The sequence below is a fragment of the Prionailurus bengalensis genome, chromosome X (assembly GCF_016509475.1).
Source record: "Prionailurus bengalensis isolate Pbe53 chromosome X, Fcat_Pben_1.1_paternal_pri, whole genome shotgun sequence".
Taxonomy (NCBI): domain Eukaryota; kingdom Metazoa; phylum Chordata; class Mammalia; order Carnivora; family Felidae; genus Prionailurus; species Prionailurus bengalensis.
This window is the reverse complement of record NC_057361.1, coordinates 57,647,355-57,664,324: the sequence shown is the minus strand read 5'-3', so window position 1 is coordinate 57,664,324 and position 16,970 is coordinate 57,647,355. Positions and strand designations below refer to the sequence as shown.

Here is a 16,970-nt window from a genome sequence, read left to right as displayed (position 1 = left end):
CAGCTTTCACACCTGCCCCTTGTCAAGCCATGTTGGGTTATTTCACAGTGCTACGGTAGGAAGGAGAAAGCAAGTGCCAGCTCATCTGGGTGGTTTTGATGCTGGGAAAGTCACTGCCCACGTCAAAGATGACCAGGATCCCCTTCAGAAGCCCGGGGACCCACAGTTGACTCTCTCCCCCTCAAAAAAAAAAAACAAAAAACAAAAAACAAAAAAACCTGATACCTCAATTTCTGCACAGGCTCCTGTAATAGAAGGGACTTTATTTTTTTTAAAGATAATTCATACAGCCATTGATTATACAGAGCAATTTCTCAGTACTTTTGTCTTTCTACTTAAGAAATTGGAAATACACCATGATGAGGATGATAATGCCAAAACAAGATTGCTGGCTCATCACCTAAAGTACAAATACATACTTAAATTGGCTGACACTTTATTGAACACAAAGCAAGATTAAGCATCTTTTCCTTCATTGAACACAGATGAAGCAGGAGTCCAGGGAGAGGAAGACAACACGGCTTTCCTTGTTGCAGAAGGTGTGAGTCCCTGTAGTCCCGTCTTGTTGTGGGAAGACTAACCCATGTTCTGTCGGTTGCCATACCCTCTGGGATGGGTGTCCTTCCAGTCATCCCACTCCCGAGCTCTGTGGAGTGTGTGTTCATCATCTTCTTCCTCCTTTTGTTCCTGATCTTCATGTTCCTGAGCAGTTCTTTTGAGCTCTGCCAGAGTGGAAAAATGGGAAAGCAGGGGTGAGGAACTGAGGGAATGTCAGGAGCCTCGGCTCCACGCTGAACACAGCTGCCCAAAATGAGAACAAGGACTAGTACCTAGCTGCCTACCCCAGGGCCAGCAGAGTCTCGGAGGATACTTCTATTACTTAATTAGTGACATGTTAAATGATAGATAAGAAACGGTGCACTGAGTGGTTTTCACAAGAAGGCAAAAACATAACAGTTGAATTCTCAAAATCAGTTCTATATTGGGAAAGAATTCTTGCTGAAAAGGCCAAACACCACCCCTTACACACACACACACACTCCAAAAAACACCAACTGCCCAACAGAACCCCAGCAAGCCAAAAACACTAAAGTAAAAAATATTTATGATTTACTGATTTATGGTATGTCTGGAAGGAGGGACTGCAGGTGACTTTTTCTCCTCCATCCAGTTTATTACAGTTCTACAGTTCTGTGTGTGTGTGTGTGTGTGTGCGTGTGTGTGTCAAATTGTGAATCACAGGGCAGTTGAACCTACCAGAAACGAGTATCTGTGCTATTTGACACTTGTTTGGAACAGGGTCTGAAATCCAAAAGGCACACCCAAAAGAAATTAAACCAACTGCTACATCCCTCTTTTGCATTAATTGTGTTTTCTCTTTGCGAGGTAAAGGAGCGTTTCTTGGCTACCCTGACTTCGCCCACGAGAAAGATGCTCATTACTATGATAACAAATGAAATACATGGGAATCTAATCTCTTCCAATCTGATCTATGTTTTTTTTTTAACACTTTTTATTGTAAAATAAAAGATACTGGAAATCACACAAAAATATATATAACTTTAAGTTTTTATAGGGAGGCTATACCTTTGTAGCCTCCACTTGGGCCAAGAAATAGAGCTTCTGGGGGCACCTGGGTGGCTCAGTCAATTAAGCATCCGACTTCAGCTCAGGTCATGATCTCACAGTTCGTGAGTTGAAGCCCTGCACTGAGCTCTGTGCTGACCGCTCAGAGCCTGGAGCCTGCTTCAGATTCTGTCTCCCTCTCTCTCTGCCCCTCCCCTGCTCATGCTCTCTCTCTCTCAAAAATAAAAACATTTAAAAGAGAAAAGAAATAGAGCTTCTGTACTTATCCCAAAAGCTTCTTCAGGAGCATCTTCCAAATAGGAATGCCCCCTTTCTCCTCCCAAAAGGTAACCACTAAACCAACTTTTATAGTAATAACTTCCTGGAGTTTATTATAGCTTTACTACCCAAGTGTGCATCCCTAGACACCAGAGTTGTCCACTTGTACATTTTTGTGCTCAATGATCTTTAGTACAGAGTTGTGAAACTATCAGCGAGAAATGATTTCCTTTACCTCAAAAAGATCCCTTGTGCCCACGTTCTGTTGATTCCCTTTCCTTCCCTCCCCATAGCCCCTGGCCGCCAGCAATCTACTTTCTGTCTCTATAGATGTGCCTATTTTGGAAATTTCACATAAACGGGATCAAACACTATACGGTGTTTGTGTCTGCCTTCTTTTGCTTAAGCGTAATGTTTTTAAGGTTAGTCTTATTTAAACATGTTTTCCCATCAGGGCACCTGGGTGGCTCAGTTAGTTAAGCATCCAACTTTGGCTTGGGTCATGATCTCACAGCTCGTGAGTTCAAGCCCCTCGTCGGGTTCTGTGTTGACAGCTCAGAGCCTGGAGCCTGCTTTGGATTCTGTGTCTCCCTCTCTCTCTGCTCCTCTCCCACTCACACTCTTTCTTTCAAGAATAAAAAATAAAAACATTAAAAAAATACGCAGTCAAAAAAATAAAAATGTTTTGTGATCTTCTTAATCTACAGGCACCAATTCCATCCTTTTCTTTCCTTACAAGTTATCTATTGAAGAAACTGGGGCATCTGACCTGTATAGTTTCCCCAAATCTGGATTTTGCTGTGTACTTGTGCTGCAGTTCAACAGGGTCTTCTGTATTTCTGCACATTGGCAAGTGGATACAGAGGCTTGATCTGACTCAGGGTTGAGCCCTTCCACATGACTCCAGCTGGTGCTGTATTCCCTCATCAGGTGGCGCATAACATCTATAGCTCATGTGTGGTGATGTTAGCAATTGACACTTGATGCCTGGACTCACTGACTTTCTGGAGGTTTCAAAAAGTTGATACTCCTCATTTTAACATTTCTTTTTTATTAACTAGAATGCTTTTATGAAGACAGGCTTCCCCTCATCTCCTATGTAGTTACTCAAGAAAAAAAGACAATGTAAATGCTTCTTTCACTTTGTTTACCACTTGCGAAGGTAATCAATTGGTTCCTTATCATCTTCTGAAATTGAACAATTTCTACTTTAAAATATAATTATGACTCATGGATTTAAATATATATATTTAAATCCATATATATATATATATATATAAATATATATATATTTTTTAAGTAGGCTTCATGCCCTGTGCGGAGCCCAATGTGGGGTCTGAACTCACGACCCTGAGATCATGACCTGAGCTGAGATCAAGAGTTGAATGCTTAACCGACTGAGCCACCCAGGCGCCCCAACATATTTGATGGGTTTTAACCCACTGCAATGATTTCTTACAAAATAAGTAAATAAGCTTTTAATAGAATAGTTTTATATTTACAGAAAAATTTAGAAGATAGTATGGAATTCCTATACATCTGTACCCAATTTCCCCTATGATTAGCATCTTACACTACTTTTTCCCTGAGGTTTTATCTAGTGTCCTTTTTTGGCCCCAGGATCCCATCCAGAGCGCCACATTACATTTAGTCCTCTGTCTCTTTAGTCTCATCTTGGCTGTGACAATTTCTCAGATATTCCTTGTTTTTGAGGACCCGAGCAGTTTTGGTGAGTGCTGATCAGATATTTTGCAGAATGTCCCTCAATTTAGGGGTACCTGATGTTTTTCTCCTAATTAGACTGAGGTTATGGGTTTTGGAAGAGAATATCATAAAGGCTGAAGCACCCTTCTCATCACATCAAATCTAGGCTACACAACCATCAACATGACTTCTCACTGTTGATATTAATTAACCTGGATCATCTGAATAAGACAGCATTTGTAAGGTTCCTAACTGTGAAGTCTCTCAGTCCCCTTCCACACTGTAGTCTTTGGAAGTCACTAAACAGCCCATACTTAAAGGGGAGAGGGAGTTGTGCTCCATGTCTTTGAGACAGGAGTATATACACAAATTATGTAGCACTTTCCTGTCTCTTCTCCATTTATTTATGTCATCATTTATTTCTATTGCTATAGACTTAAGGATATTTATATATTTTTTTGGTAATCCAATACTGTTATTTTCCCGCTCAAATTCTTCCAGTTTTGGCCAGCAAGAGTTCTTTCAGCTGGCCCTTGTGTCCATTAACATACTTAAATTGTTTTGTTTTTTGAGTCCTTCTTCATTTTCTAGTACTAAAAGATTCTTCAGGGTCATCTTGTTTATTCTCTGCCTCAGCCTAGAAGCAGCCATTTCTCTAATGCGCTCTGGTTTAAAAAAATTTTTTTAACGTTTATTTATTTTTGAGAGACAGAGCATGAACAGGGGAGGGGCAGAGAGAGAGGGAGACACAGAATCTGAAATAGGCTCCAAGCTCTGAGCTGTCAGCACAGAGCCAGACGCGGGGCTCGAACTCACTGACTGTGAGATCATGACCTGAGCCGAAGTCGGACGCCTAACTGACTGAGCCACGCAGGCGCCCTGGGCTCCGGTTTTTTAAAATTAGAGAATGATATTAGAAACCCAAATTTGTGCCCTGGTTGTGCTTGTTGCTACTGACAATTACCCTTTTGAAGCCAAACTGTCTCTGGCTAGTGGAAACTTTCAAATTGGCTTCTGAGTCCTTTTGATAGGAGCCTAGTTGTCTTTCAAAATGTCTTCCGTGTCTTTTTTTTTTTAAGGATGTATGTATGTATGTATGCATGCATGCATGTGTGTATGTATTTAGAGGCAGTAGGGAGAAAAGGCGGAGAGGGAGAGAGAGAAATTCCCAAGCAGGCTCCCCACCATCAGCACACAGCCTGAACTCACGAACTGTGAGATCGCAACTGGAGCCGAAATTAAGAGTCAGATACTTAACCGACTGAGCCACCCAGGCGCCCCTCTTCCCTATCTTTCTAACAAGATGCTTCCAGCTCATCTTGTACATTTCCTGCCCCAGACTTGGAATTAGCTATTTCTCTAAAACATCATGGTTTCTTTTAATGAGAATGGTATTTCAAGACCGCAAGCTGTATGCTTGTATTTACTTATAAATAAAATTTCTCATGAGCTCCTATTCAGCACTTTATTTCTAACTTAAACTTTTTTGAATTTCATCTGTGTTCTTCCACACTAAAAGTCTTACTTTTCAAAGACAGAAGATGATAGAATTAGACTATCTCATAACTACTCACATTATTTCACACACAGTCTTAGAATGTTGTCACCAATGTAATTGCTGAGAACAGTTCATTATTTTTTGCATATGCTTTCCCCAATTCTCCATTAAAAAAAATAGTTGTACTGTATCTACATTATCTGAGCACTGAACATATAAACATTACATACTCTACTGTCTCCCTGTTAACCCCTATTTAGTCTTGGTTCTACAAGTAACTAGTGTTCACCACCAGTACTTAGTTGAGGTCTTTCTCATCATTTTGGCTATCTGAAGCTCATTCTCTAGTAAATTCCTTAGGAAGGGATCCTGGGAACAGTAAGTATTTCCTGAGCTCCTCTATGTTGATAAATGTCTGTACCCTTTATACCTAACAGTTTTACCTGATATAGTGTCCTTGGCTCATATTCTTCCCCTTGAGTATGTTAAACATATGTTACTCCATTTTATTCTGGCATAAAAGCGCTGGTGTCACAAGACTTTAAAATCACAGGCTATTTTTGCTGAAATGTCTAAGGCATTTTTTCCTCTTCTTTAAAGTCTAGTAATTTTATTATAACATGTCTTCTTGTCAGTCTCAGGTACACAGTGTGCTTTATCAAATTGTATCTTTTTTTTTTTTTTACCACCAGGAAAGTTTCCTTAACATTAGTTTTTGGCATTTATTCTTTCTCCTTGCTTTGGTTTTCTTCTGTAGATAATCCTATTACCCATAAGCCAGGTCTTCTCTGCTATCTTTAACACTGGCCACTTTCCCCCAACCCCCAGTCCTGTTTATCTTTGTTTTTTATGTAAAACATTTTCTTTTTACCTTAGTAAGGCATTTGTTCACCCATTCTTGCTTGTTTCCGGTCTAGCTTTTACTTCTGAAATAATTCTTACGTCTCCCAAGTTGTCACCGCATTTCTGTGTTTTATGAATCCTGATTTGTATGGTTCTCCTATGTCTTATACAGTTTTCCTAATGCCTTCCAACTAATTTTCAAACAGTATATATTTTTTAGCAGTAAAAATATATTAAATGTTTAAAAACAGCATATATTTTAGATTTGTTGTTTTTTTGAGTGTGTCTTTATGGAATGCTTTTGATTCTACCCCCCCCCCCAACTTTATAATAATTTTGTGTGGGATCTGACCTTGATAATTTTGTGTTCAAATTTTTTACAGCTTTATTGAGACAGATTTCACATACCATAAACCTCAGCCATTTAAAGTGTACAGTTCAGTGGTTTGAGGATATTCAGAGCTGTGCAACCATCACCACCATCTGTTGTTCATTCTTACGTGTAATAAGCTTTCCTGAACTTTCAGAAAGTATGGTTCAGGGTAGCTTTTCTCACTTCATGGAGGCTCCCTTTCTGCTATTTGTATGTACGTTAAAGAGATAAGATGACTCTTGCTTCATTGGAGTTCTTGGCTCCAGTCCTCTCTCCCACTTTCATCTGACCCTTCTCTTTCCTTTTTTTTTTTTTTTAAATTTTTTTTTCAACGTTTATTTATTTTTGGGACAGAGAGAGACAGAGCATGAACGAGGGAGGGGCAGAGAGAGAGGGAGACACAGAATGGGAAGCAGGCTCCAGGCTCTGAGCCATCAGCCCAGAGCCCGACGCGGGGCTCGAACTCACAGACCGCGAGATCGTGACCTGGCTGAAGTCGGACGCTTAACCGACTGCGCCACCCAGGCGCCCCTTCTCTTTCCTTTTTTTAAAAAATTTTTTTAATGTTTATTTTTGAGAGACAGAGTGTGAGTGGGGGAGGGGAGGGCAGACACACACACACACACACACACACACACACACATACAGAGTCTGAAGCAGGCTCCAGGCCCTGAGCTATCAGCACAGAGCCCGACACAGGGCTCAAACTCACAAGCCGTGAGATCATGACCTGAGCTGAAGTTGGATGCTTAACCGACTGAGCCACCCAGGTGCCCCTCTCTTTCCTTCTTTATGGTCCCTGTTCTACTCAGTTTCAATGTTACTGTCAGCAATTTCTCCTTAGTGTGGGACCTTGTCTTGGAAGCAAGATCTGCTGGGTCATTTTCAAGAGTTCATGGAAGATTAGACTTCTCCATATCTTTCGGACCCTCTGGTCCTTTGTATTTACCCAGTTTTTAAAATTTTTTTTTTAATTTTAGTTTTTTTTTCCTATTTTATTTTATTTTATTTTTATGAAATTTATTGACAAATTGGTTTCCATACAACACCCAGTGCTCATCCCAAAAGGTGCCCTCCTCAATACCCATCACCCACCCTCCCCTCCCTCCCACCCCCCATCAACCCTCAGTTCTCAGTTTTTAACAGTCTCTTATGCTTTGGCTGTCTCCCACTCTAACCTCTTTTTTTTTTTTTTCCTTCCCCTCCTCCATGGGTTTCTGTTGAGTTTCTCAGGATCCACATAAGAGTGAAACCATATGGTATCTGTCTTTCTCTGTATGGCTTATTTCTACCCAGTTTTTGTTGGAGTGAAAAACCCCTCCCATTTCAACTGCTGTCCTTAAACTGGACTGCCACATGCTTAGTGAGTACTTGTTTGCTGTTTGGGGATTCTGCTGTTTGTCAGCTCTTTCAGATGATCTGTCAATGCTTCCTGCTTTCTCCTACACAGATGCCAATCACATGCTCATCTTGTGGTTATGAGTGACTCGCCCTTACTGTTTTTCTTGTGAAGTTCATGGGGATGTGCTGTCGCCTGGCTTATTGAAAATGTTGCTCATGAGGTTTTTTTGGTGTGTTATTATTGAAACATACATGTACACATAGACACAAACATAGCATTGCCCAAAAAATTTTCACATCTGAACACATCCATGTAATCGGTACTCAGATTAGATGCAAACACTAACTCCACAGAAGTCCCCCTTAGGTCCAATTCCACTCATGATCCCCCACTAAGGGTAAACATTATGCTGGCCTTTGACCAGCATATACAAGTTTCACCTGCCTGTGTACTTTATATGAATGGAATCCTATAGTATATCCTGTTTTGTGTCCGGCTTGTCTCACTCATAATTACATTTGCAAAATTCTGCCATATTTGCCACTGATACCTCAAAAACTAGAGTTAGTTTAACTTTTGCTAAACAATATTTTGTTATGTCAACACACCAGAATTTCTTTATCCATTCTATTATGTAAAGGCATTTGAGAAGTATCCAGCTTGGGGTATCACAAATAATGCTGCTATGAACATTCTTGCACAAGCCTTTTGTGGACATACAGTCTCATTACTCTCAGGTATGTACCTATGAGCAAAACCGCCAGGCCATGAGGGTACACATACGGGCGACCTTTGTGCATCACCACCACCACCTCTAGATTCTCCACGTCTTTATTTTTTCTTTTCTTCTATGTACTTTGGGTTTCTTTTGTTCTTGTTTTTCCCAACTTCTTAATGTAGAACCATAAGTGATTAATTTTATCTTTCTCTTTTTCCTAACATAAGCACTAAAAGTCCTACATTTCCCAGTCAGCACTGCTTTAGTTGTATGCCACAAATTGTAATGTATTTTCATTGTTACTCAGTTAAAAATATTTTCTCACTTTCTTTGTGATTTCTTTTTTGACCCATGAGTTATGTAGAAGCATGCTTTTTAATTTAAAAATATTTGGAGGGGTAGGGGCACCTGGGTGGTCTCAGTCAGCTGAGCTTCTGACTTCGGCTCAGGTCATGATCTCAGTTTGTGAGTTCGAGCTCCACTTTGGGCTCTGTGCTGACAGCTCAGAGCCTGGAGCCTGCATCACATTGTGTCTCCCTCTCTCTCTGCCTCTCCCCCACTCATGCTCTGTTTCTCTCTCTCTCAAAAATAAACATTAAAAAAAATTAAAAAAAAGTATTTGGAGGGGCGCCAGGGTGACTCAGTCGGTTAAGCATCCAACTTCAGCTCAGGTCATTATCTCACACACAGTTCGTGAGTTTGAGCCCCGTGTTGGGCTCTGTGCTGACAGCTCAGAGCCTGGAACCTACTTTGGATTCTGTGTCTCTCTGTCTCTCTCTGCCCCTCCCCTGCTCATGCTGTCTGTCTGTCTGTCTCTCTCAAAAATGAATAAATATTAAAAAAAAATATTTGGAGCGTGCCTGGGTGGCTCAGTCTGTTAAGTGTCTGACTTTGGCTCAGGTCATGATCTCGTATTTTGTGGGTTTGAGCCCCACACCAGGCTCTCTGCTGTCAGCACAGAGTCCACTTTGGATCCTCTGTCCCCCCTCTCTGCCCCTCCCACATCGTGTTCACTTTCTCAAAAATAAAATAAGCATTAAAAAAAAACCCCTATATTCTTGGGAATGCAAATTGGTGCAGCCACTCTGGAAAACAGTATGGAGGTTCCTCAAAAAATTAAAAACAGAACTACCCCACGACCCAGCAATTGCACTACTAGGTATTTATCCAAGGGATACAGGTGTGTGGATTCAAAGGGGCACATGCACCCCGATGTTTATAGCAGCGCTATTGACAATAGCCAAAATATGGAATGAGCCCAAATGTCCATCAATGGATGAATGGATAAAGATGTGGTATATATAATATAATATAATATAATGGAATACTACTCAGCAATCAAAAAGAATGAAATCTTGCCATTTGCAACTACGTGGATGGAACTAGAGAGTATCATACTAAGTGAAATTAGTCATAGAAAGACAAATATATGACTTCACTCATATGAGGAATTTAAGATACAAAACAGATGAACATAAGGGAAGCAAAAATAATATAAAAACATTACTTTTTGTTTATATATATACAAATATATATAAGATATATATAAGATCTTAAGATATATATACACATTAAATATAGATTTATATTTTATAATTTATATATATTAAATATAAAGAAACAGAGAGTTGCTGAAGGAGTTGTGGGAGGGGGGATGGGCTAAATGGGTAAGGGGCATTAAGGAATCCACTCCTGAAATCATTGTTGCACTATATGCTAACTAACTTGGATGTAAATTAAGAAAAAAAAACAACTATAGTCTAAAAATATTTGAAGACTTCCTAGGTATATTGTTATTGATAATTCCATTGTGTCAGAGAACATATTTAGTGTGATTTCAATCCTTAAAACATATTGAGACTTATTTGATGGCCCAGAATATCATCTCTTGGTGAATGTACCATGTGCATTTGAAAAATGGTGTATTTTGCAATTGTTGGATTTATTGTTCTGTAAATATAAAACAGGTTAAGGTGGCTGCTAGTGTTGTCCAGATCATCTACATCCTTACTGATTTTCTGTCTAGTAATTCTTTCAATTAGTTACAGAGAAGTATTAAAATCTCCAACTATGAGTGTAGATTTGTCTATTTCTCCATTTTGGTCTGACAATTTTTAATTCTTGTAATTTAAAGCCTGTTATTAGACATGAAGATGTTTATTACTGCTAGATCTTCCTGATAAATTTCCCCTTTTATTGGTATGAAATGTTCTTGTTTACATCCAGTAACACCTTTTGTCTTGAAGTCTACTTTATCTGACTTTACTGTAGCTACTACAGCTTTCTTATGCTTACTGTCAGCATGGTATATTCTTTTTCATCTTTTCACTTTTAACCAATCTGTGCCTTTACATTTAAAATGCATCTCTTGGGGTGCCTGGGTGGCTCAGTCAGTTAAGCGGCCGACTTCGGCTCAGGTCATGATCTCACAGTCCGTGAGTTCGAGCCCCACGTCGGGCTCTGTGCTGACAGCTCAGAGCCTGGAGCCTGTTTCAGATTCTGTGTCTCCCTCTTTCTCTGACCCTCCCCTCTTCATGCTCTCTCTCTCTCTCTCTGTCTCAAAAATAAATAAATGTTAAAAAAAAATTTTTAAAAAATGCATCTCTTGAGGTGCCTGGGTGGCTCAGTTGGTTGATTGTCTGACTCTTGATTTCGGCTCAGGTCATGATCTGATGATCTGTGATCTCACGAACTGTGAGACCAAGCCCTGTGTCGGGCTCTGTGCTGACAGTGCAGAGCCTGCTTGGGATTCTCTCTCTCCCTCTCTCTTTACCCCTCCCCCACATGTGTTCACTCTTGCTCTCTCAAAATAAATAAACATTTAATAAAATCAAATGCATCTCTTGTAGACAGCGTGTGGCTGAATCTGAAATCAATTTCTGATTTCTAATTTGGAGGTTTATTCCATTTAAAGTAAGACTAATTACTGATATTACTGGAATGGGATCTATTATTCTGCTATTGGTTTTCTGTTCACCACATCTATTTTTCTTGTTTGTTTCTCTATTTGTTCTTTTTTGCTTTCTTCTCTTTTAATTTCTCCACTGACTTTATAGCTTTGTCTATCTGCATTATTTTTAAAAACAAACAATACACAGTGTTGCCATATACTTCCTGCCCCCACAGAGGCATAGCTTCCCCCACTATCAGCATCTTGCACCAGAGTAAAATACTTGTTACAATCAGCAAATCTACACAGACACATCAGTATCATCCAAGTCCATAATTTATGTTAGAGTTCATTCTTGGTGTTGTACCTTCTGTGGGTTTGGAAAAATGTATACAATGACATGTATCCACTAGTATACATGCAATAGTTTCACTGCCCTAAAAATCCTCTGTGCTCCACCTGTTCATCCTTCCTCCTCTAACTCCTGGCAACCACTGATCCTTTTACTGTCTCTCCAGTTTTGTCTTTTCCAGAAAGTCATATAGTTGGAATTGGATTAGCATGTAGCCTTTTCAGACCAGCTTCTTTCACTTAGTAATATGTTATTTAAGGTTTTTCCAAGTCTTTCTATGGCTTGATAAGCTCATTTTTTTTTTTGTAGCAATGAATACTATTCTATTGTCTGGATGTACCACACTTTATCCTTTCAAGCTACTGAGGACATCTTGGTTGCTTCCAAGTTTGGCAATTATGAATAAAGCTGCCATAACCACTTGTGTGCAGGGTTTTATGTAGACCTAAATTTTCAACTCATTTGGGTAAATACCAAGGAGCAGGATTGCTGGAATGTCTGGTAAGAGCATGTTTAAGTTTTGTAAGAAATGGTCTTCCCAGGTGGCTGTACCACTTGGCATCCTCATCAGTAGTGAATAAGTCCCCGTTGTTCCATACCCATGTCAGCTTTTGGTGTTGTCAGTGTTTTGGATTTTGGCCATTCTTCTAGGGGTGTAGTGGTATCACTGTTGTTTTAATTTGCAATGCCCTAATGACATATGATGTTGAGCTTTTCATATACTTATTTGTCCTCTGTAGATCTTCTCTGGTGAGGTGTCTATTCAGGTCTTCTGCCTATTTTTTAATTGGGTATTTGTTTCCTTATTGTTGAGTTTTAAGAATTCTTTGTATGTTTTGGAGAAGAGTCTTTTATCCGATTTGTCTTTTGCAAATATTTTCTGCCAGTCTGTGTCTTGTCTTCTCATTCTCTTGATCCATTATTTTTTAAGTGGTTGCTCTAGGTAATACAATATTCCTTCCTAACTTCCCAGTGTACTTGGAGTTAATACCGAACCATGTCAGAGACAGCCTCAAAGATGGACTCTATCTGTCTCAGCCTTCTGGTATTCACGCTTTTCTGTAGTCCCCTCCCATACTATGTGACCCACAGAACATGGCAGAAGTCATGGTATGTCACTTCCAATGTTAGGTTATATAAGATACTGAGGCTTCTGTCCTGGTCATTCTCACTCAGATCATTTGCTTTGGGGAAAGGAAGCTCTTAGCTGTGAGCAACCTCAGAGAACCACAAGGGGAGGCCCCCTGCCAATAGCCACATGAATGATGAGTCCATGAGTGGGAAGCAGATCCTCCAGCCTCAGTCAAGCTTTCAGAAGACTGTATAGCTTACGTGTCAGCTGACACCCTGACTGCAACCTCAAGAGATCCTAAGTCAGAGTCACCCAGTAAAGTTGATCCTGGATTCCTCACCCTCAGAAAATATGTGAGACAATAAATGTTTATTATTTTAAGTTGCTACATTTTGCAGTAACCTGTTACACAGCAATAGATAATATGTACCACTTCACATAAAACAGAAGAATCTCACAAAACAAGATCCCATTTACTCTGTTCTTTTTGCTATAGCCATCATATGTATTCCATCTACATACATTATAATCCCCACAGGACACTATTATAATTTTTGCCTTAAGGAAGCCTTTTTTCAAAAAGCCCTTTCAAAAAGTTGGGAGGGAGATAGTCCTTTGTATTTACCCACATAATTACCATTTCTGCTGCACCTTATCCTTGAATATCCAAGTTTCCATCTGGTATCATTCCCTTTAGCCTAAAGAACTTCCTTCAGAATTTCTCATAATGCCAGTTTCCTGGTGAAGAATTCCTTCAGCCTTATCTGAAAATGCCTTAATTATGCCTTCATTTTGATGTATATTTTCACTGGGTATAAAATTCTGGAGTGACAGGTCTTCCTCTTCCCCCAAAACTTTACAGATGTTGCTCCACTGTCTCTGGCTCCCACTGCTTCTAATGGGAAGTCAGAAACAACTCCTACTGTTGTTCTTCTAAATGTAATGTGTACTTTATCCCTGGCTGCTTTCAAGATTTTCTCTTTTCCTTTGGTTTTCAGCCGTTTGACAATGATGTGCCTATGTGTGGCTTTCTTTGTATTTAACTTGCTTGGGGCTTGATACAATTTCTGAATCTGTAAATTTGTGTTTCATTGATTTAGGGAACATTTCAGCCATCATTTCTTCAAAAAATTTTTTTCCTGGCCCCTTCTCTGTCTCTCTCCTTTCCTCATGGTATTTCAACTGTACATATCGTGGACCTTTTAACCTTGTTCCACAGGTCACAGAGGCTCTGTTCACCTTTTTTTTTTTTCCAATTTGTTGTTTGTCAGACTAATTGGAATTAATCTATTGTCAAATTCACTGACACTTTCTTCTGTCACTGCCAATTTGCTATTATTAAGCTTATCCAATGTTTGTAAACTTCAGATACTGTATTTTTCAGTTTCAGAATTTGTGTATAGTTCACACTTCTCCACTGAGAGTTCTTTCCTTTCTTTTCTTTTTTTTGAGCATGAAAATAAAATCTTTATTTTTAGTTATTACTCACCAATAACAGAAAGTTAGGTTCACAGTTTTAGCTCCTGACACAAAGTGAACTAGGAGGCAAATCTACATCCATTGGATACAACTAAATGGACCAACTTTTTAAAGTTCAGGCTATCTTGAAAGCTTGCAACACACCAGATATCACTGTATTCTCTAGGGACAGAATGTCAGCAATGGCTGACACAAAGTAGAACTTGTGAAGTGTTTTTGATTGGAGGTGTTTCTATATGTTGCTAAAAATTGAGAGGTTTATCAACATGTTACATGTCCAGGAACAAGTTAGGATACTTGAAAATCCAACCACAATGATTTAGGAGCATGTATGTTGTAATCTCAAGAGGGTTCAAGAGTCCATATGGGCTACATTAATACTTGTCTCTGGGTAGCAGGTACTGTTTGTAAATACAAAGTTAGTGGATAATAGATATTATCTACTAAGACTTCTTATCTTCTCACTTATTACAAGCATATTTTCCCCTGTTCTTGAACATGTAAATAAGCTGCTTTAAAGTCCCTGTCTGCTAATTTCAGCATCTGTGTCATCTGGGGTTTGTCTCCACTGATTGCTTTTCCTCTTGAGCAGAAGTCCCATTTTCCTGTTTCTCTCTATGTATAATAGTTTGGAATTAAATCCCAGACTTTGTGAATGGTATGTTGTAGAGATTCTGAGTTCTGTTTCATTTTAGCAGGCACTTCATTTGTCTAGAACCAAAATTCCAAATTCTATTTCCTCTGCACTGGGCAGCAGCTGAATCCTCCATTGTTACTTTAGCCTTATCTAGAGCGCTTGGAATCTATCCTGGGCACACATAGCTTAGGTGTAAGCCTGAGATTTGGGCAAGGTTTATACAGAGAATCAGGGCTCCTCCTCTGAGGTTCTCTCCTTTATGAGATATCATCTCATTTTTCAGTTGCTATGGTCACCTTGAAGTCATTTCTCTCATTCCTCAACCAGTAAGGCTGTAAGTTTCTATCCAAGTTTCACCTACCCCCACATCACAGTAACTGCAGACTGCCAGTGGGTGAGAAGATGTAAGAAACAGGAAACCCTTTCAAATGACTTCTCTTCTCTTCTCTTCTCTTCTCTTCTCTTCTCTTCTCTTCTCTTCTCTGTGCTATAGTGGAAATAGCACTGGAACTGGGGGTTTTAAGACCTGAATTCAAATCCTAGCCTGGCCACTTTCTAGCTATGTTGCATTTGGGTACGTCAGTTCTCAGACACCATTTCCTCATCCTAAAACGGGGATAAGGATGTTTGCTTCATAGCGTTGTTAAGAGGATCAAATGATATAAGAAACAGGCTCAGAGGGGCTAGGTGATGTCCTATCTATTAAGTAGCAGGAGTAATTGGTTACCCCAGGTTTGTCCACACTTTTTCTAATATACCATGTTGCTTCCATCTTTATAGGGACACCCGTCTCCACTCTCCCTTCCAAAGATGACTCCAAGTATGTACTGTGATCTAATTACCGAGTTGGACACCAAGAATACAGTAAGTCAAACTCCCTGTCTTCAAGAAATTCCAAGTACCATTCCCTTCTTCTAAGTGTTGACTACTCTCCAGTCTATGTCTGCTTTTGGTCACTCTCTAGTTCCTTTAGGTAGAGGTTTTATTTCCTTCAGTTTGTAATTATTATCTGTGGGAGGGATTGGCCTGATACAACCTACTCTGCCATTACCAGAGGTGCAAATGCAGTCCATGGATTTTTGGTTTTGCTATCTAGAGCTCAGTCTGTTTTTATGCCACGACATCTGGAAAGATTCCAGAATCATACAGCTGCTCCCTACATCTTTCCCAAATCATCTGCTATTTATCTTAATAATAAATAACATAAAATATTGCCTAGAATCTCTGTTCAGATTCCTTCTGCTCCTAAAGGGCAATAATACTTGGTCTGAATTTAACTGCTAGGGAGTAAGGGACCAATAATAGTATAACTGCTTTCCTCCTACCCCTTCATACCTGGTGTTGTCACGGCTATGCCCTGATCTGGTAATGCTCCATATTTCCGATGCTGATCATACCAGTCATTCACTGTCATAGATGCCAGGCTTGGATAACCAGCTCCAAATACTCTGCAAGAATCACACCACATTTAGAAAACTAAACACGCACAGCACTACTAAAAAGCCTCTTCTCTTTAGTGACAAAGGCTGCGTTTATTTCATCCTGGCTCCCCTGCCCAGCTATCTTCTGAGGAGCTATGTAAACTGGAGGATATGTAACAAGAAGCATCCAGGAAGGGGCATTATAGTCAAGAGCTTTCACGAGAAGATAAATAGCTCAGGATCATCACTCAGAAAGCAATCCCAGAGGCCAGTGTCCACAAAGCATATGCTTTGTATTTATAGTTGGTGGGTCTGCACAGTACACAGAGGAAAGGAGACTTTCCTGCCACCCAATGGAAGAGTGTCTTCTTTCAAGAACTCAGAATTAAATCCGAAACAGGCCAATATGTCCTTTTGAAAACTGTAGCTGAAGGCAATGGGAAACAATTGAAGTGTACAATTCTCCACCAGATTCCTTTCCTCTGTTTTATTTTTGTTAGTTTTCTTTTGAGCCTACTTTTAAGCTTGAGTTTGAGTGATATGTCTGATGAAGACAGACATGTAGAAAATATTAGAGGTAACATCGCATTGATGAAAGAACAGCCACCACAGATGAGGACATGGTCTTTTAACATGCACTGTAATTGAACCATAAAAGCAGGGTGCCTACAAAGGCAACCCACTTTTTAGTACTACCTACTTGGCTTGGGTCATGTTCCGAGTGAGAATGAAGGGTTTCATTGGAGGCCTGTCCTGACGAGGTGAGTAAGAAGTTGGTACCTGGAAAGGAAATTCA

At 39.8% G+C, this 16,970-nt stretch overlaps 1 protein-coding gene across 1 annotated transcript in view; it reads right to left on the bottom strand.

Moving 5' to 3' along the window:
• Window positions 1–230: 230 nt before the first annotated feature.
• The window catches only part of IGBP1 (immunoglobulin binding protein 1), a 34,095-nt gene continuing 17,355 nt past the window's right edge, over window positions 231–16,970 (bottom strand). The window contains exons 4-6 of the mRNA XM_043570223.1: window positions 16,875–16,954; window positions 16,089–16,201; window positions 231–722 (exon numbers count right to left, since the gene is read on the bottom strand). Coding sequence (XP_043426158.1) covers window positions 577–722; window positions 16,089–16,201; window positions 16,875–16,954 — 339 coding nt within the window. The 3' untranslated portion in view covers window positions 231–576. The remainder of the gene's footprint in view (window positions 723–16,088; window positions 16,202–16,874; window positions 16,955–16,970) is intronic.